Source organism: Mercenaria mercenaria, chromosome 7, assembly GCF_021730395.1.
Source record: "Mercenaria mercenaria strain notata chromosome 7, MADL_Memer_1, whole genome shotgun sequence".
NCBI classification, from domain to species: domain Eukaryota; kingdom Metazoa; phylum Mollusca; class Bivalvia; order Venerida; family Veneridae; genus Mercenaria; species Mercenaria mercenaria.
In genome coordinates this window covers 73,150,415-73,172,689 of record NC_069367.1, presented here as the reverse complement: position 1 = coordinate 73,172,689, position 22,275 = coordinate 73,150,415, and the positions used below count along the sequence as shown (strand labels likewise).

Here is a 22,275-nt window from a genome sequence, read left to right as displayed (position 1 = left end):
TCGTTCTGAATACGTCAATGCAATCTTGAACATTTTAATGCGACATTTTACCTGCTTTTCTTTACGGAAAACAATTTAAAGACATTGTTAACTATTCTAAAAGCAGGAAGAAATTATTACATTTTCACTTTTCTTGCTAAGGTTCAAATAGGTTTTATAATATAAAAAGGAACAAATCATTCCAGTTTAAATTATCTAATGATAAAATCATATAGATGATGACAATCAGGAAATGAAAACAAAACTCAAATGATATCGAAACTCTTGTTTCAACAGGAGAATGGTAATGAATTTTTGCATATGTTGTCATTGATATCTTAATTGAAAGTTTACTATTTTTTGAAATATGAAGTCAGATGTATTCGTTATGTTAGTGAAATGCACAGTATTTGAGACAGAAAATTCGTAGGTCTATAACAAAAATGTTTTATTTATTTATACACAATTGTTAAATCTAGTCTTTAGATAATCACCTATATTCATTCTTTGTTATAATAGATAGTGGCCTCTGTGGCCGAGTGGTTAAGGTCGCTGACTTCAAATCACTTGCCCCTCATCGATGTGGCGTTGAATTCATGTGAGGAAGCCATCCAGCTGGCTTACGCAAGGTCGGTGGTTCTACCCAGGTTCCCGCTCGTGATGAAATAATGCACGGAGGGGTATCTGGGGTCTTCCTCCACAATTAAAGCTGGAAAGTTGCCACATGACCTATAATTGTGTAGGTGCGACGTTAAACCCAACAAAATAAATAAAATAAATTGTTATAGTATCCACGAACATAAGTCAATATGAAACGTCAACATGAACGACAACTTAGATAAAAATGTTTATTTGCCCTGCAGATTTATCTTCCCTTATTCAGCAATATTCATTTAAGCGTAGTTGATAGTTGCGTTAAAACTGAATTTATAATATTCAATTCATAACAATAAACCCTACAATTAGAAATAACTTTTTAAAGATCGATAATCACTCCTGATTAGATCGTGGATGAACTGATCAGAGTATGTAAACTCATAATGATATAACATCTGTACATTATCAACAATGAAAATAGAAAACTTCTTAGGGGTATCAACAACTTATCACATGTTTAACATTACAGCACACATGACAATTTCTTGATTATAAAACAAATGCATTCATAAACTCGTAAGTGAATAAACACTTTTGTAAATGCTTAGATGTTAAATAGATAGTGCATAAAACGGTCGCATGTTTGAATATCGGCAATGTGTATATTCTCAGGGGACTAATTGTTTAAAGAGTAAAAAAAAATGATATTTCAATTTATTCTCATTGAAGGATAAAAGTCGGAACGTATCTAAAAATAACTATATCAATTTGAAAAGAACGGGTTGGTAATCAAATCTTCATGCGCCATGAGGACAAACAAAAGCGACTTCTTCGTTTATTATAGAAAAGAGGTGACATTTTAGACACAGGGATATTTTAACATTGTTTCTAAATAACATATAACACATGTATATAGTGTAGATTTATTTTGAATGTTTAATATTTAAATTTATGAAGCTATAACTAAGGGGCGTTCTTCGAAAGATATTTTAATGTACCATTGAGCTAATATCCTTAAACACTTTCTTTTCGTAATCCCTTTTTATTGCCTCGGCTTCCCTGGTCCATGACGGATTGTTTTACATAGCTACATGCCTAAAACTGCACCGAAGTTTTACAGTTTTAATTCAGGACTTAACGAAGTTTAAAACATGTGATTTACATGAAGTGTTGGTAAGTTGAACAATTCTGTTTTTTTGTTGTTGTTTTTTTTTTGTATATTTATATTTTTAATGTTTGATATCTGATTTGTAGCTTTAATTATTCGTTTGTTTACTGTTTCTAAGGGTTGACACTGCGTGAATCTGCCTGTTTCCCTAAAATAAGCGATTTCTGCTACTTCGAAATGTCACAGTTTGGATGTAACATTTTTTACTACTTGGCCTATTGTTAAGCTTTTGATACTGTTAACAGAGATGTGCTCTGGATAAAGTTAATTCAAGCCGGTATCAGCTGTAAAATGACCAACATGATCAAAAGTATATATCATAATGTACAGTCCTGTGTTAAAATGTCAAGCACTATGGAGTTATCTAACTTTTTCGATGTCACAATTGGATTAAAACAAGGGGAACCATTATCTCCCCTTCTATTTATTTTATTCATCAATGATATTACTGAAAACCTGAACTTCAACTCTATGACAGAAAAAGATTTTGAGCTTTTATCGATGTATTTGATATTATTTGCAGATGATATAGTTTTATTTACAACAGACCCAAAGAGCTTACAATCTCAAATAGACAGTTTATACCAGTATTCAGAAAAGTGGGGCCTAAAAATTAATGTTGATAAAACAAAAATATGTGTCTTTGAAAAACGTAAACAAAACAGGTCTGAAGAGTTCTTTATTAATGGTGAAAAGATTGAAATTGTAGATAATTTTACATATTTGGGTGTCAAGTTTATGTATACAGGAAATATGTCAGGTGCTGTTAAATCATTGTATGATCAAGCTTTAAGAGCTTACAACAATCTGCTGTCTTTGTTTGATAAAATAAAATTAGATGTGAAGACAAAATTATTGCTATTTGATACCATGGTTGCCCCAATTCTTCTATATGGATTAGAGGTATGGGGTATTTATAACTACAAAGATGTTGATAAACTGCACATTAGATTTTGTAAATATGTATTAGGTGTAAAACAGCAAACCCCAAGCTGTGCAATTTATGGTGAACTCGGACGACTCCCACTATCAATTATTTGTAAAGAAAGATCTATAAAATTTTGGTTAAAAATTATGAAAAATTCTGATACTCCAATGTATAGGATGTATCGAGATCTTTGCAATCATGTAAATACCAATTGTTGGGCATCTAGAATTCATTCAATTATTGATCATCTTGGCTTTACAAATGTACGTCTTATTTACGATAGAAATGTAAATTACATACATATGTTTAAAAGGAGGCTTCGGGACCAATACATTCAAGAATGGAATCATGCTATTACTACTATGCCTAAATTATATTATTACTGTAAATTTAAAAAGGAGTTCGAATTTGAAGAATATCTCAACACCATTGTCAATGATAATCTGAGAAAAAGTTACACTTGTTTTAGATTAAGCTGTCACCATCTGGAAATAGAACGTGGAAGATTTAACGGAATTAATAGAGAAAATAGATTATGTAAGCTATGTAACCAAAATGTTATTGAAACTATGTACCATTTTATGTTGTGCTGTAATAGATATGAACAATTAAGAAAGAAATATTTGGGAACCATTACCTGGCCTAGTATACAGAAATTTAATAATTTAATGTCAACGAAAAGTAAAAGGAAAATACTGAATATAGCAAAATTTGTCAAAGAGTCTATGTCTTTAAGGAAAAAACTACATTGAAAGTTTATTTGTTTCTTAATATTATGCACTTGTGTTATTTGTGTTGTATAATCTTGTAATTGTATTATATACTGTGTCTGTTTTATAGTCTATTGTATGACTATATTACAGTGTGTCTTTGCCATAATTTTTTTTATGAATGTAAATGGCCAAAGGCAATTTTATTGTCGATATGCCAATAAATTTGAAATCTTGAAACCTTGTTAACAATTGAACAAAGTAATTTGGCCTTAGGTCATTGCTGATTATTATTTGCGATGTGACTTCTTAACTGTAATTGATACTGGCTTTTGATCATCGAAGACAGTTATATGTACTGTTAACGCGTAAAATTAATTCATATAAAAAGAAAGTACTTAAATACAGTCTGAACATACATTAATGATGACATTAATGATGGCTAAAACAGCAACATGAACAAAAACATCAAAGATCCGCGTAATACTATATAATCGAACTTTTCCAGAATATATATATTTCTTATTTATTACTCCGAGTGTAATGATATTGTCGATCTGTCTGTTACAAAATAAATATTGTCCTAAAAGCCAGTAATATAATGAGACTTGTCGATATCGTTTTCGTAGTAAACAACTGTGCATGTCTTAAATAGGATTCTTTTTCTGAACTTTACTAGCACGAGTTCCATGAATAAGTCCGGGTTGATATATTTACTACTTGGACATTGATTAGTTTCGACCTATGTTAAATAGATTGATATATTTATTACTTGGACATTGACCTGTGCAAACAAGTTGGAAAAATAAAAACGAAATAAACACCATTTTGCCTCGGTCTAATTTGACATGACAGTAATTATAAAGCCATTGCCTGAAAATATCAAAATAGTCTAAAAGTAGGTGGAAGAAATACAACCATTATTGTAAACATGGAACGTCTTCAGACGGAGCATGTTTCAAGAAGCATACTACAATTAAATGTAGGTATATGGTGTTTCATGAAAATAATTTGAAATACAGAATCTTAGTCGAACAGAAGAAAAACAGTTCTTACAAAAAGTTGAATTTTGAACAAGATATTAGAATTGATATGAATTATATCCTACAAAAGAAACGTATGGCAAAAATTCATATTTTTTGGAGAACTTGGGATGAAATTTACGAAGTTTTTTGAAGAAAAAAAGCCCCCAAACCCCACCTTATTTCAGTAACTTGAGCGCATTACGTGTAATGAATATAATTATTGTGCGAAATGGACGTAAAATTTGTAAATAGCTGTTTAGCTCGAACCGTAGACCGATATTCACGAATGTTTAATGAAACGAAGTATGAATCTAATTGAAACCAGAAACAGCAGCTTAACCTATCCTTTCGTGTTTGTTTGGTTCTGTCTGTGAAAATTCAACAGACAACATTCGTCCGTTATCTATGGACATATACTTCCAATGGGATGGATGTAAACTTGTGTTGTTGAAATTTGAAACTAAAGGACTATGGAAAATTTCATGTAATTGCTATATAATGGCAAACGATCCTATCTAAGTAACTGACACCTAGATCCGTTCTACAGAGTACTTGGGATTATTGCTCTACGACATAACTTAAGATAGGTTTTAACAGTAAGAACCACATTGCACAAACGACATTTGAATTTCGACTTCTTACAGTAAATCATGTGACATACGATTGACCTGTGCTTTGACATACTGTAAGTGTGTAAATTTAGAATTGTATTGTATTAAAAAACGAGGAGCCTAAAACCCTTTTGAATATCATTTGTCGCGTACTGAACGGCATTTATTTTTTTCTAATATTCTATGTCTAAAATGTCAAAAATGTCGTTCATTCTATGTCGTTTGTTTAGCCAACTTCAAATAGCTTCACAGCTGATAACATACAACGTGCATTAAAAGACCACCTAAGTGAAGCGGAAAAGGTGATCTTAAACCAAAAGATTTCATAATCCATTACAATTCTGTTCTGTTCTGTATAAAAAGGAACTGAATAAGTTGTCTCGTTAAGCAAGTAATATCTTTATAGAAGTGTTTTCTCAAACAAACTGGACGGTATTTCCGTGAAAATCACATATATTCTGTACTAGATATAAATTGTTATCCGCAAGTGAATGACGGCCACTCTCTGCAATTCAGGGCTGATCTTAGTCATGAATACGGCCGTCTGACAAATAATTCATGCTTGTTGGGGAGTAGGCTTCAAACTTATCTTACTGTGTATGTTGATGGTTTTGAAATATGGTATTATCAAACTTTTGCATTTAATTTTGATAGAGCTAAATCTCCGGCGGCCGATATGACGCAGATGCTAAATATCGACGATCTGAAGGAGGAGTATCTGGTTTGTGACGTATGCGGGGACGAATATGACGAAGATCACCGTGATCCGCGTGTGTTGCCATGCTTACATACATTCTGTGGTAGATGTCTGGAAGGAATGGTCAGGGACTGGACACTCACGTGCCCTACGTGCAGAATCAAACATAATGTTCCCGGAGACAGGTAAATTTCCAGATCTCTCTTTTTTCCATTATGAGTTGAAAATGTACATTGTATATTTACAACACGAAACATCCCAGCAATCCAGTACCTACTTCGATAAATAAAAGTTTAACGATATTATTCAGAAGCAACAACATGTATTACATTAGAATATTTTTTAAAAGAAATTTCAAATGGAGTAACCACTATAAAACTCTACTAAAATATATAATTTTCGGAGAGAATATACATGTAAATTCATTATTGATTATTGATTTAGTGTAAAAAACTTCCCGAAAGAGCACACAAGGCGAAGTCTTCGCGACTTCATTCGTCTAAAGCGGAAGACCCATAACATACCATGCAGGGACTGTCCTGACAGTGGATCAGCTGTGTACTTCTGCAAGGATTGCCAGACATTTATGTGCGCCGAATGCACGCATGCGCATCTTCGAAATTTTCTGTCAAGAAATCACCAGATTGCAAACTTTGAACAGCTTCGAAAGTATGGTTTAGAAACATTCCAAAGAGAGTTGACATGCTCAGTACCAGGCCACGAAGGACAACCTCTGTCACATTATTGCACGGCTAAAGTATGCTCCAAACCGCTGTGCAAGATGTGTACAGTTCTTGACCATGATGAGTCCAAAGGGCACGTGATAAAAAAGATACAAGATGTTTATGATGAAGAAAGGCAAATCGTGAACGAAATGACGAAGAAACTAGAAGACAAAATATCCTTGGCTAAAGGCGTCATGAAGGAGACAGAAGACGAACATTCGACTTTGGCTCAGAAGGAAGATATAATGAAACATGAAATTGATATAGAAATGGATGCCGGGATAAAGATGTTGGAAATAAGACGTAGAGAGCTGAAGGACAACCTAACAGGCAGAATAAAGGAGAAGAAATCCGTCTTACAAAAGCAAAGGGATTATTTAAGGTATTATCTTTCTCTTATGTCCAGCGCCAGAGAATTTTCCTCTCATAGTCTCGTTCACAGTATGCCTGCAGAGTTTGTTCAATTGACCAAAACCATTAATAATCGACTAGGGGAGTTAAAGGATCAACATCTCGACGTATGCCCATTAGAGAACTCATACGTTACGTTTGACAGAAACTCAATGGGTCAAGATTTCAAGAATTTCGTACTGGGGATGGGGCAGATTCGCTCAACTGCAATCTACCCTCCAAAAACATCCGTCGAAACGCTAGAAGCTCCGTTAGGTCAAGAGACGGAGGTGATTAAGGTGTTTTTGTACGATGCGAAAGGGCGACCGCAACGAGATAGTTTTGATGCTATAAGCGTCGAGATAAAGGATACTAAAGGAAACGTTGTCCCTTCCCGCGTTGTGGATGCGAAAACCGTAGATGGATGCTACAAGATTGTATGCAAGCCAACAACGCATGGTACCCACAGAGCTAGAATACGAGTGTTGAATAGACCTGTAAATGAGGAAGGATTCCAGTTTGTTGTTAGAGCTCCTGGTAACGAATCGCACATAAAAATTCCACTGGAGTTATGATGCACTTGCACATGCATACACATTATGGTTTATTGAGCACTTGTTATGGTTTAAAGGGTCACAGCATATAGATGAAGAAAGGCAGTTGAAACGTAGCTATATGCGTAAGAATATTATGTTACTTATAATTATCGACGACCAACTATTTATCTGTAATCGTGAATTTAAAACGAAATGCAAAATAAATCAAGTTCCTTTCCGTATCTTCTAAAGATACTTGTGTGTTGCTTCGATCAAGCGGCATTTACGTATACTTTCCGCGGTGGACCGTGAATATATGAAATATTTAAGGTGTTTTACAGCACGTAACCTCCTTGTTCTCTGTTCAAAATGATACCCTTGAAAATAACAAAAGCAGTTTAAGGCGTAGAGCGGCCAGTATTTTGTATAAACCAAAGATCAATAGATAATTCAATAAAGCAAGGAGATAATGGAGTGAAACGTGTTAGACCCTTTTCAAGTATTCAGTACCTGGTTTCACGTATTTTGTTACATGTTAATGTCAGATATACACTTTATATCAAGCTTTTTGTAAATTATCCTTTTTCAGTTTTTCATACGAAGTAACGAACAAGGTGAACTTATTACGTAATTATTAAATCAAAAGAAATGGAAAATTCTCGAATCAGAAATAAACGAGAAATTCAGATATCTATCTGTGTGTTCAAACATTATTGAATTCTAAACTATTTGAAATAATAACTTCATTTCTTTTTATGTGATTACAGTTTTACGGTTTTTTGATTGATTGACATTCATGATACACATTTAAAATCGATAACTAACAGCAGTGTAAATTTCTGATCACCTGTTATGTGAGTTTAAAGCAGCATGCCTCCAGATTTGGCTAAAAAATAATCTTTCTTTCAAATTGACGTTTGGTCTTATTATGAACATTAGAATATGAATTTTTGTTTCTATAATATTTTAAAAGTTCCAAATCAAGAAAAAAAGATGACCGTGTCGGGAATCGAACCCCGGACCGCCGCGGCAATAAAGACCTTTTCCCGTCGTCGTAACCAATAGCGCTATAGCTGAAGTAGTGAATACTGACTTCTAAATATAGATATTTATAATCGAGACAGTTTACATGGAGTAAAAGCGTGACAAACGCTTTTCGATTTTCATCGTAAAAAGTAGTAAAAACAGCAAATTCTCATGTGTTTCCGTAACATAAAGTTTGTCAGTAATGAAGTTTTAAAGCCTTCTTAAGAAATATAGCATTTATTTCAAGATATCTTAAAAAAATTTTTTTTTTTTTTGTTATCGAACGATCTGGAGGCATGCTGCTTTAAGTAGTTCCGAATTTTATTATGCTCACGAGTGTCACGGAGATTCAGTTTGGGTCTTTGCAGTGGAAACTGATGCAATATATTTGTATCATTACCAGTTATTCAACTGACAACCAATTATTTTATTTCGGATAAACTTCAACTGACCATACATTTTCATACAAAACCCTGCCTTAATATATATGAACATTGATATTTATACAATGTTGAGTATTCAACTGTTTAGGTTTTTGTTAATTTACATTTTAACCGGTGCCCATCACAAAGTCATTTGGGTATTTCTGTATTATTTTTCGATCTGTTAGTCACATTTCAAGCAAATTATATAATATTTATCGACGAGGATGTAAAAGTATATAACTCAACTAAAACCAAGATTAACACGGTGCAGATAAGTATAAACAATACGCGTGTTCAATAACTTTATCTAATATTTCTACATGTATCATAATACATTGTAGTATTTTTAAACTGACAGCAATATTGACAGACTATGATTGAAAAAGAATACAAAAAATCAATAAAAATCGTAAACATATTTCTATCATTTAATGATAAAACAAGAACACCGAAATGAAAATGACATTTTGTAATGATATAGACAAGTTTATTAATGTAACCCATGACAATAGCTGAAAAACAAAACGTACCCAATATCAAGTTACCATATAACTATTTTATAATATACTTCTCTTACTTTTTTAGGTGAAATTGACAAGAGATTTGGCGATATATTGTGTAAGTATGATCTCAGTGTGTGCTTCGTAACATTATATTATTTAATATGCAACTACATGTACAAAAAAATGTGATTGAATTCAACGAATCAGTTTCAGCTGTAATCTCACTACAATCAATATTGTAGACTTCTGATTGATATTTTTCCAAGAGTCTGCATCGCAAAATGACATTATTTTTTTTGTATTTGTCAATTTCTTATATACTCATTGTTTGTTGTTTTTCTCAGTTGCCCGATACCAGAAATGTACTCTATTTAACTATCTGTACAGGTGTTGGCTTCTTGTTTGATGCTGAAACTGCACATCATGAACGAGCTATTTCACTGGATGGGAGGAATATGCGATCTGATATAGAGACACTAAGACGTGTGGCTGGCCTAAGGCTTAGGAACAACCGTGGAATCGCTAGAGGTTAGTGTGAAAATATTGACAAAATAGCTAACCCGTATATAATGAATTATGTTATTTTGCAAATATCTATCTAAACTTTTAGCATAGATGTAGGTAAAACGTTATGTTTTTAGATCTCAAAATTTAGATAATATCGAATCACCCAAAAATATTATTTTATTCATTTTACTACCAAATCCCATTTTTAAGAAGTCACAAAAAATACTCGTAGAAGTCACAGGCATTTTGAGATGAAGCTCCCTCTGACATTTGGCAGGGGCCGATAGGGGAGAGGGGGTTGGGGATGGACCTTGACCTCCAAGTGTCTGTGATAGAAGTTGTGCGTTTAGGAACGAGCGAATACCATTTAAGAATACAGAAGTGTAGATTTTGATTTTTTTTCTGGAAACTGAAAAAGTTTTACACAAACATTTTTTTTTCGATAGGGCACGCAAACGACGTTATTTTCTTTCTATTGTCATTTTACCCCTAATAACGTTTTTCGTAAATTTTTAAATTCTAGACATTACATTGTAGATTTGTGTCTTAAAAATGGGCCGAAGTCGTAACATGAGTAAATTGATGTGATAGCACTGGTTGATGTTTTTGAAATTTTGAAGTTTTAACACCAAAATATCGTATTTCAGTTAAGAAAACAGTTCTTTCCAGATTTTTTAAGATATTTTCAAAATAACTAGAGGGTTAAGAGTTGTTTTTTCAGTATATTATGAAAACCCCAGATAATGTATCCTGTTTTTTTTGCAATTTAGTGTCTTATAAAACGTCGGCAGAATTACACTGCCCCATAACAAGCTCACGATAATTAGCACACCTTGTCCCTGCACTCATATATTTTGTCAAAACATTTATGATAAATTCTACTAACGAACCATTAACAAAGACATTTTCAGCTCAAATACCGACTCTCTTCCTGCTAATGCAATCCTGACGAATTCATAGCGTCCGTACAATGTAGCCGTTGTGGCACGTAATGTCGTCAACCACCAGTATTTCCCTTAAGCTGTCACATCCCCGACTCTAATTAAGTTTTGTCTTCCATTCAACATATAAGAACTTACAAAAGTACACCTGTATATGAGAATTGAGTCATTTAAATTCACACGTTTTAAAAGTGAGTAGTAATTGCATCAAGTACATACAATTAACGACAAAACAATTTAAGAACAGGTTATGACCTGATTATGGACGACAAGTTATTCGCCTAGCCTCTTTAATATTACAGGGTGTCTTAAGTGCTCAGTACAGTTTCACGACAAACGTATTACATAAATCTAAATCGAATAGGCTTATTGTAAAAAGTTCAACATGGAACACTTCGTTACTGCAGTTACCAGTTATCTCTCAAGACTAAATAATTAGATTGTGCACAAATTAGATTCCAGACATTAGGGCTGTGTTGCGATTACTCTAATGTTTGACATGGATGAGACAAATTATCAAGATTTAAATAACGTAAGACACGTGTCGTTTCAAATCTGTAACATAACGATATTAGATTCAGCTTTTGGAGAAATGCCGGTGTTATTTGTGTGACGTTGGGCTGTTATATATTTCTTGTTCTGGACGTTTCCAGGCAACAGCGGCTTGATTAAAATCTGAACGTCAATTGCAACTTCAATGAAATAGAAATTGATACAGACAAAGACAGATCTACACTTATGAAGAAAACCATCTTATTCCATACTGTCTTATGTGTGTTTTTTTTTGGAACGTTTGAAAAGGTTAATATGTATAAACGCTGTAAATTAGATAAAATACGCAGTCTAGAAATGTTATGCTATACGATATCTGCGTAGATATTTGGCTTGCTCTGATTGTTTCTTCAATAACACTTCATTACACTGTAAATATCTACTTTTTTTTTTAAATTCAAAATCATGATCTTGCGTTTGTTTGATCTGTAACTTCTTTTCACAATTTATAAGGTTTACCACCCAGCGGGTTACAATTATGGCGATATTGTTAGGTTACCTTACTCTTGCTAATTTGATTTCTGTACAGCTGATTCCCGTAATTGAAAAAATATAAGACGGATAATATGATAGTAACTTGATCGGCAGCAATGTGTTCGGCTCGAGTGGATTTTGTCAGGCCTGGATACAATATTGCGCCGAGTGTAAACCGACCTGTCAAAATCCACGACAGACGACTGCATCGTTGCAGATCTAGATAGATCTATTGTTTCTTTTCTATAGTTATCACAGCAAATTTGCACAAATCAATTAAAAATACTCGTTTTGTCAAATGAATCTTTTGACGTATTGAACATCGAGACTACATCAATACATCATTTTGACGTCATAATTGGCCCGACGACTAAAAGCAAGTTATCCCGCAATTGCATGTTTTTTTTTTCAGTATCCAGTGGGAATTGACCAACAGTATTTTGTATTCGTTTGCGATAGACAAGCAAAATAGGTATATAATAAAATGTGAGGTAATCATTCTAATTCTTTCTTTATCAGGACGGCGCAGGTTCCCCTGGGAACTGGAGTCGGCTAAACAGATGAAGATGAAGGAACGGGACATGGATAAAGAAGCCCAGACTAGCATGATCAAGAAGTCTGTAAAAATGGACTCAAAATTCACCAAGAACAAAACACAAGACATAGACGAGCTTGATAAAGATCGCAGGGAGCGTATGGATTCTGAAATGGAAGCGGATTATCTTAATACTAGTGAAGGTATATGCATTTATGAATTCAACTCAATTCAATTAAAAAGGTTCATTTTCATCTCATTATATGTTCAACACAAGATGACACAACAGAATATATGCCATTATTAACATCATCATAAGAGATATTTCGGTCTACACGGTTAAGCTGTATGCAACTTTGAAACATGTTTGGAGAAAAACCCATAAAAGCTGTGGTTCATACATTATATTTTATGATGTATGCCTTATTAAATGGGGTCATTATGATTTTGATAAAATAATGGACGTGTCTGAAACTAACGCCTGATGATTATTACACACTTATTTATGTATATTGAGCAGCCAAATGTTAGATTTTCACTGGAGGTACCTTTTTTAAAAATATTGTTTTCTAAATTCATGTCTTTCAAAATTGTTCAGCTCAAATTTAGCCATTTTGTACTGCCATACCAATGAAAACCTGTTTACATGGTTATAGATTTGTTTCACTCTTATGTTTCATTTTAATTATTCGCTGAAAATATGTATTGTTTGTTGAAGTACAGCCTTAACAGTAAATGATTACGCATTAATGTTGTAATTCGATATGTATATAAACATCAATAGCGTTTGTTCCAATTTTCGACCAGTTTTTATGCTTTTCAAATATCAGAATATGTCTAGAAAAAGAAATAGCAATTATGCAAAATAAAGTTGATTATAATTTGAAAAATGGTCTTTCTTAAATCTATAGTGTGTATCTTTGCCATAGAGATATATAAAAATATTGAAAAAAAAAACTACTTAAAAAAGAAATCATGAACACACATAGATACAGTCTATTATTCTTTTTTATTCTTTTTTCAGTTGGTGTAACTTTACACTGTTTTCTCACTTTTAGCGTCTTATCATGTAAAATGGATACACTTTTTGACATACAAAACAACTTAATATGCATAATTAAATAGGAAATAACTGAAATGTTTCTTATATCTTAAACAAACTATTTCTTGTTTTATTTCTTGATAAATATGTTTAAAGAATAATAACATGTATGATATATATGTACGTAAATATATGAACACCGTTCACAACATATATCAATATTGATCAAAACAGATATCAACATCATTCTATCAACATCATTCAATCGTTCATAACTGATATCAACATCGTTCAATGTTCATAACAGATATTAACATCGTTTATTTCTGATATATATTAAATTGATGTATAGCTCTAGGTTTGTTATTTTTCAGCCGACAGTAGAAAGGCGCTGACTCGCCCTGCTCTCTTACCAGAGAAGTCAATATGGTCTAAAAAGTTGAAGAAGTACTCCGGTGTTATTGCAACAAAATTCCTCCGCGCTCCTGGAAAGTAAGAGAACATTCAACTTTGTGTTTATTCAATGCACGATATCAATCCTGTCACAAGCATTGCCGAATTTCTGTTGTTATTATCATTATTAACGTCTTGACTTACCTATGTTGATACAGTTACAGAACTATAAATACAAACGTTCAGCACTTTTGAACTTTGGAGTCTACTATGAATGTTTGATCAGTTGACCACATGGGTGTCATTATTTTGTATTATAGAAATAAATATTTGTAATGAAAAGAGAAGATGGGTGCCATACATTTCCTGTTGTTTGTGTGTGTGTGTGTGTGTGTGTGGTGGTGGTGGGGGGGTGATGTTCGGAGTCTTAGCTAGTTTTCGTAGTTCAATTGTAATGTAATACAGTCTCGCAGGGGCGACCCCGGCATCACGTAAATCATTATAATGACGCTATTTATACTGGTATACTGGTATTCAATGTATTAAACCTCATTTATAAATGAATTTGATATATAAAAAATACAAAAAGCGTGGTCTCTACGTCTACAGATGATTAATAATGGTGGTGCAGTCTCTTTCAGAAGTATTAACTTGAATATTTTGCAGCGATAAGTAATAAATATTTGTAATTGTCTGCACAACTCTGTGAATGTAATCAATCTATCATTGGCGAATGCGAAACAATATACCAAGCTGTATAAGAACGTTTTTGTACTTTGCTAGCGAAGGAATTTCTTTGTAGCAAATTATTGCTAACATCTTTAATCAATTAGAAATTACAGTTATGTTCTACTATTTGATAAGCAGAACGAGCTAAATTCTAACACTATTTTCATCCATAGGGATGACACTAGCTATCACAATAATAAAATTTCATGTAATGTTCTGCATATTGGCGTTTTATAATGCAACAAGAAACGAGATGGCATACTGTATTAAAAAGACGCCAATGCGTCTACTATATTCTGATATATTAATAAGGTTACGAATTATTTGTACCATGTAAAAAGTACATTAGAATTATAGTTAATGTACGTTTATGAACGTATACTGTTCTATATTCAATAACAATTTCAATGTACCCAGTGTTAGTTCTTTTGGCGCTTTTTGATATTGTTTCTTGTACTGATTACAATGCTTATATACTTAATTTATATGGCAGATTCTACTGGGAAGTACAAGTATTTTACCGTATCCACGTGTCCCTGCTGAGGAACGCTCTTTTGTTTGAGATAGGTATATCTAGACTGGATGCTGTACACAGTAGCTTCTATGTAGGAAGTCAGACCTTTGCTTGGTCATTTTCAGCTGAAAGATGCAATGATCATAAACAGGTTGGTTTTAAAGTTGACATTTCTTTTTCTTTCATGTCGAAATAACAGCTTTTCTCTTAAAAACTGAAAGGATGATGTGTTCAGCGGCGCTATGGAAGTTTTAAAATGCACACACTTTTCAGACTTTATCAAACGCAATGTGCACAAAGTGTATCATTGGAGGCACTGATTCAACAAATTTTTCTATATAACAAGTTTCTTGCTTGAAATGTTGGTCAAACCTTAATTAATCTCTAAATTTGATATTGCAGTTTTCTTTGATAAAGCTACATTTTGTGACAAGTGCAATGTACATGTAGTCTTAAAATGAAGAGAGATCATGAGGTAGTTATCTACGATGTCTTAGTAAGTTAACACGTTAATAGGACAATTTAACAATTATCCTTAATCACATAGGTTTGCCATAAATTCCGGCATAAAAGACAGTTGTTAGCCCACCATCCAATAACGAGCGATACTGCTGGCTCCACCCATCATGCGACATACGGATTTTTATTGGACACAACGAAACGTGAATGGACGATTATTGACGTCAGTCTAAGGTAATTGCACATAGTTCTATTTGCCTTCTTATAGGGCTGATACTACTTTTGATGCTTTAGAAATCCATGTTCAAGCAGATTACTCGAAAACAAGTAAATTATGAAAAGAAGACCAGTAAATGAATAATGCTAAAATTAAGTAATCATATACGGCTTTTCATTATTTATCATTTATTTAACACCGATATATCATGAAGATTTTGCATCTCAGTTGATAGGTGGCTCTTAATTAATTAAGGTGCGATGTCAGAATTTTGGACATAAATTTAACAGTGCCATTTTTGTTAAATTGTTCAAGCTTTGAAACGAATTTGTTCTTGATACATTTTTGCTCTTATCTCCGATAAATGGCCACCGCGAAGATCTGTTAATTCTAGGGTGTTTCATGGTTAGCTGTTATACACAGGTTTGAATGTATCATTAAATTTCTTGAACATTGACAACCAGTTACCTTACAAATGTCTGTTTGTCTTAATCATGTCCTTTAAAATCAGGACTTTAAAAACTCTTAAAGGGTATGAATAAGATGTATAGTTTATTGAATACGGAATTAAAAGTAAAGAATATTCACAGTTTGTCTGGTATTATTTTATTATTTAGGAAATTGTTGTTCACTTTTCAAAATATTGATACTACGGAACCGCTTTGGCCTGTGTTTGGAACATACAATCCTTACTCGGTTCACGTGGAGCTGACACTGAAGACCGGGCGAGACATCATGGCTATCCCTGATATACTGAGGCCGGTGAGTAATTTTGCAAAGTCCATGTGAAAAAAATGGAAATACATTTATTTTACAATTCAACCCTTTCCCGTCCTTTTATGACATAAATGAAAGCTTTTAAACATATTTTATATAATAGGTCGGAAACTTTTCAAACAAACGGACATTTCTACTTGTACACCTGATGCCAAAGAAGAATAAAATCTTTCTATGCAAAGACAGACATGGTTTTATCTACCGAAATGGGTGTTGCAAAATGTTTGATTTTAAAACAACTTCTGATAAAACAGGGGAAATGTTCATCAAGAGTTTGATTTCCCGATGCATTCAGCTGACTTGACTTTCCCAAATATATAGACAATTCCGAATTCTCTTTTAAAGAGATATGAATGTACTTAAAAACACAGTTGAAAAGTTAATCAAGTCACATAGCCAAAAGTCAGTTTACCAAACATTGGGGGAATTTTGAATGCACTGCCGTGTGGCTTTTATATTGAATTACAATCAGTAAGTGTATCGTTTAAGACTGAATTGTTTTGCATTGAGAAATAACTACACACTGTCGTATTTCAATATGACTTAATAGTTTGTCAGTAATAACTGTCCTTCTTCTATGTTAATGTTCTGCTTGAAGACATGACATTTTCATAACATTGAACTTTGAATAATCAAAGATTGATTTGTAAGATTTGTTTTCTGTTTCAGGGCAGCGCCAATAGCAAGACTCAGCCGAAAACTGTAAGGAAAAAGAAACTACCATTTGACATCGTTAAGTAAAAGAATAAGAAAAATCACAGTTGTATGCTAAATTATGTTTGTTAAAATATATACTAGGACTGGCCTTCTTTCCTATAAATGTGGTGTTATTTGGAGATTTGCAAAGAGGCAAGAGTGTGTTTTAGTTTATCCATGGAACGATGCACATGAAGTATTTGAACCCCTTGAATCGATTTTCCAAGTACGTCTTCGCTTTACATTCATGGAAGTAAAAGCAGTCGACTATAAATTACAGGTTGGGTTTTATTCTTGTTTACGATTAGGAGTTTTGTCTGTGATACATTTTGTCATACTCATACATTTGATATGTCGAACAAATTTCATGAAATTGTTTTAAGTTGAAAACATTTTATGTGAATATATCAGCAGCAGCTGTTTCACATTGAGATATTCCTGTACATCGATATGTTTTAAAACAAGTTATGGAAAAACAACATGCTATATATTACTTCTTGTAATATTGTGAAAAGGTTTAAGAAATGTTTTGGCAATTGTACATACCACATACATCTTGCCGAAAAGACATTGGCATTAAAACAGTCCTATCCTGTCTAAAACCTTAATGGTGTTTCTCTTAGTGCTCTAATTTCTCACTTCTGCAAAGACATATTGAGTAATGCATTGGGTTTTTAGCTCCCCTGTTACGTAGTGACCACTGGCACCAGACCAGAAAGAAAATGCCTCTGTACATGTTATACTCTACCCCTAGGTATTCTATAAGAACCATGGTCATGAACGGGAAAATATACTAACCAGTTTCAATCGTACATATCTCAACTTAAACGCGCAGTTCGGTGAATGGGTACCTAGTATATTGAACAAGCGATAATTTATCTTCCACCGTGCATCAGTCACATTGTCTCAATATTCCATATTGCTGAGGTTATCCACATATTTTATGCTTTCGTCAACGTTACAGAAAAAACTTGCGTGACCTTCCCTAGTGAACATCCGGTCTAGAGGTCACGGCAGTGTGCACATGTTAGGCGAAACGTAAACAAACAAAAACAGAATTAAAAAAAATCACAATTTTACACTAAAACTCGAAATGATGAATGAAATTCATCTTTTATATGATTTTTAATTTGAAATCATACATTGGTCTACATCTGTTCTGTGTATTTTATTCATTTATGCTGCATTTTCACATATTAGCGAACACGTGTAGTAAAATGACGATTGGCATTCATTTTCACAACAGCCAATCAGAATGGTTTTGTAATCTAGAACGGGGGAAGGTCACCAGGGAAGGTCAAGCAAGTTTTTTGTGTAACGTTGAAAAAACAATAAACTACGCGTTGTTTTTGTAAGATAAGAAGTATTGAAGAAATGTGACCGGTACACAATTGAAGATAAATTACCACTTGTTTGGTATCCATAGTACACATTTACCGAACTGCGTGCTTTAGGCATGAAATGCGGGATTGAAACGGGTTAGTGTATTTTCCCGTTCATGACCATGGTTCTTATAGAATACCTAGGGGTAGGATATAACGTGTATAGAGGCATTTTCTTTCTGGTCAGGTGCCAGTGGTAGTGACAAGGTGAGCGTTTGTGATCACTCTTCGTCCGTCTTCCGTCCGTCCACAATTTCTTGTGAACACGATAGAGACCACATTTTGCAGCCAGTTTTAATCAAACTTGCATACAACTTGTATTGGCATAATATCTCGGATTCTTTCGAAAACTGGTCAGATCCCATCGTGGGTTCCAGAGTTATGAACCCTTAAATGGCCAGAATTTGCTATTTTGGGCTTGTGGACACGATAGAGACCACATTTTGCAATCAACTTTAATCAAACTTGCACACAACTTGTATTGGCCTAATATCTCGGTTCCTATCGAATACTGGCCAGATCCCATCATGGGTTCAAGAGTTATGGCCCCGTAAAAGGCCAAATTTGCTATTTTTGGCCTGTGAACACGATAGAAAATACATTTTGCAATCAACTTTAATCAAACTTGCACACAACTTGTATTACCATAATATCTCGGATCCTTTCGATAACTGGCCATATTCCGTCATGGGGTTTAAAGTTATGGCCCCTTAAAGGGCCAAAATTTTCTATTTTGGCATGTTGCAGCCATATAGAGACTGCATTTACGGTTTGATTTGATACAAACTTGCAAAATATCTTTAACAACAATAAATCTTGGATTCCATGATGAATCTGTTAGATCCAATCATAGGTTCCGGAGTTACGACCGCTGAAAGAGCCAAAATTTGTTAATTTTTACCTTGTGAACACGATAGAAGTGACATTTTATATTTGATTTTAACCACACTTAAACACAACTTAAGTCACAATAAAATCTTGGTTCCTTTCGAAAACCGGCTAGATTCCGTCATGGGTTCCAGAGTTACTGCCCCTGAAAGAGGCAAAATTTTCTAATTTGGCCCTTTCAGCCATATGAAGGTTTCATTTATACTTTGATTTGAAACAAACTTGCACAGAATGATTATCTTGATAATCTCTAGGCTTGGATCGAAACTGGGTCATGTCGGTTCAAAAACTAGGTCATCAGGTCAAATCAAAGGAAAAGCTTGTTAACAACCTAGAGGCCACATTTATGTCCCTATCTTCGTAAAACTTGGTCAGAATGTTTATCTTGATGGTTTCTAGCCCAGGTTTGAAACTGGGTCATATGGGGTCAAAAACTAGGTCACCCGGTCAAATCAAAGGAAAAGCTTTTTAACACTCTTGAGGCCACATTTATGAACCTATCTTCATGAAACTTGGTCAGAATGTTTACCTTGATGATTCCTAGGCCAGTTTCGAAACTGGGTTATATGGGGTCGAAAACTAGGTCACCCGGTCAAATCAAAGGAAAAGCTTGTTAACACTCTTGTTCATTTGATGTGCATGAAACTTGGTCAGAATGTTTGTCCGCATGAAATATCGTTTGAATTTTCATCTGGGTCATGTGGGGTCAAAAACTAGGTCACCAGATAAAATCAAAGAATAAGCTTGTTTACACCCTAGGGGCACATTTTTGATTCTATCTTCGTAAAACTTGGTCAGAATGTTTGTTATCATTAAGTCTTGGATGATTTCAGATCTGGGTCACGTGGGTCAAAAACTAGGTCACTAGGTCAAATCAAAGGAAAAGCTTGCACACACTCTAGAGGCCACTTTTTTGCTCCAATCTTCCCGAAACTTTGTCAGAATGTTTCTTTTCATGACATTTTTGACAAGTTCGAATCTGGATCATATGGGAAAAAAAACTAGGTCACTGCGGTAAATGAAAGAAAATGCTTGTTTACACTCAAAAGGCCACGTTTTTTGGTCCAATCTTAATGAAACTTGGTCAGAATATTTGTCTCCATGAAATCACTAGGTAAACATGTTTACACTGTTATGGTGTGTTACTCAGGTGAGCGACCTAGGGCCCTCTTGGCCCTCTTGTATTTATATGTCTTTACATGATTATATTTGTATATTTGTGATTCACAGTCTCTTTACATAAACATAGTCGGGTTTTATAATCTGTCCTTGTTACTGCTACACTAGCGGTAATTAATTTTATTTACAAGTAGGTGTATTACTCGGTCTTCTGTTAAGTTATATAGTGGGGGCTTACGTAAAGTTAGAGTAAGGGTTAGGTTGCTAATAAACCGGATTAAACTCCCCATGGTTGTTTTTTGCTATTACGCACTGCTGGAATATTATATTGGGGATAATACATGTTTATTGTGCTTTGAAGTCTGCAGAAGCCCGTGGGATAGTCTGTGATCGGGACCGAAGGTCTTGGACCAATTCAAGGCGATACCCTGCTGCGTTCCCATTGTATGAGTTTGGGTTTATTTTCTACATCTTTGTTATTTACTATTTTATTCATCTTTTATTTTTGTATATGTATACATATTTTGTGTGCTGTATGAATGACAATTTTACTGGAATGAGACCATTCCCGTTTCTATAACCAGATACAAAAACATTCTTAACTCGCCCGCCTCATTTATTTTGTTTCTTTACTAAAGACGTTTTAATTTTAGAATTAAAACAAAACTGTGCTGGTAAACAATAAATGCAGAATATTTTTATTCAAAACTCTTATGTAAGGTTTTTGAATTACTGTTCAAAGGTACACATTATTTATTGCTTTCTGTGATACTAAAAGTACATGTATGTGATAAAAATAAGCGTTCGATTTTTTATTTTCATATATTGAATGTGATACATTATTCAATAAATTTCTATTATACCATGTAGGTGTAAACAATGAGTGTGGATTAAAATCAATAGTTTGTAATTTTGTTGTTATTGCTTCTTTAGTGCAGTTTTATGATAGATCTATACACTTGAAAGACATATGGAATGTTTTGAACTGGTCTTGGTTAGTTACTTGACAAAAACTGTTTTAATGATTACAAAATAGATTTTTTTTTTGTATAAAAAGTGTTATCTTCTTGTTGAATATTTTGAAGTTAAGTAAATGTTTGATCCTTGGATACTAGTCAAGACGTGAATGAACGGTATTAGTTTCTTAAAAAACGGGCATGTTCTTGTGTTTGTAAATGATCGATTAAGGTAGTGCAAACGTAATAGCAACAGATAATTTACCGAACCTTTCTTACGAAAACCCATGGAGTAAGATTTACGACCGATGAACGCCGAATGGGTTGACGCGAATATATACTCGCACAGAAATTTCCGAGTGTCATTACGCGTCCACTTCGTTAAAACAAATAACACGGCCTCCTTCTCAAGATGAATTCTCGAATATGAGTGAATTTCTGCGATCGAAAAAAAATAACAAAATGTTATTTTTAACAAGGTAGCATACGGTGTTTTGTTTAGGACTCATATTTATTCTTTCAGATTAAATCATCTAGAGCGCTTGCCATAATATATCGTGCGCTCAATATAGGATGTTGTATGCCGTATACGCTCAAGACAAAATACTAAGCGGTTGAGATAAGTTGCCGTGCCATCGAAATAAGAATTCTTGCGCTAGAGATAAGATATTATACGAACGAAACAAAATGTCGAGATAAGATGTCGTACATCCTGCGTTTGTGACAGGAAGTCTTACGATCAAACAATTATTTCTTCCCTTGAAAAAAATTATC

At 33.8% G+C, this 22,275-nt stretch overlaps 1 protein-coding gene across 1 annotated transcript; it reads left to right on the top strand.

Moving 5' to 3' along the window:
* Nucleotides 1–1,474: 1,474 nt before the first annotated feature.
* Nucleotides 1,475–21,455, top strand: LOC123555721 (tripartite motif-containing protein 45-like). The gene is made up of 11 exons (XM_045346313.2): nucleotides 1,475–1,749; nucleotides 5,673–5,900; nucleotides 6,160–7,367; nucleotides 9,403–9,435; nucleotides 9,708–9,848; nucleotides 12,314–12,532; nucleotides 13,746–13,863; nucleotides 14,987–15,158; nucleotides 15,555–15,700; nucleotides 16,301–16,445; nucleotides 17,130–21,455. Exons 2-11 carry the CDS (start codon nucleotides 5,695–5,697, stop codon nucleotides 17,199–17,201), a joined length of 2,460 nt encoding a protein of 819 aa, XP_045202248.1. The 5' UTR covers nucleotides 1,475–1,749; nucleotides 5,673–5,694; the 3' UTR covers nucleotides 17,202–21,455.
* Nucleotides 21,456–22,275: the final 820 nt, after the last annotated feature.

Bases quoted from the DNA above. Each gene is read 5' to 3' on its own strand.
- LOC123555721 (XM_045346313.2), top strand. From the start codon at position 5,695: ATGACGCAGATGCTAAATATCGACGATCTGAAGGAGGAGTATCTGGTT. The intron at 7,368-9,402 runs GTAACGAATCGC...TTACTTTTTTAG, and splicing joins GTTTGTTGTTAGAGCTCCTG to GTGAAATTGACAAGAGATTT. The intron at 16,446-17,129 runs GTGAGTAATTTT...TTTCTGTTTCAG, and splicing joins TCCCTGATATACTGAGGCCG to GGCAGCGCCAATAGCAAGAC.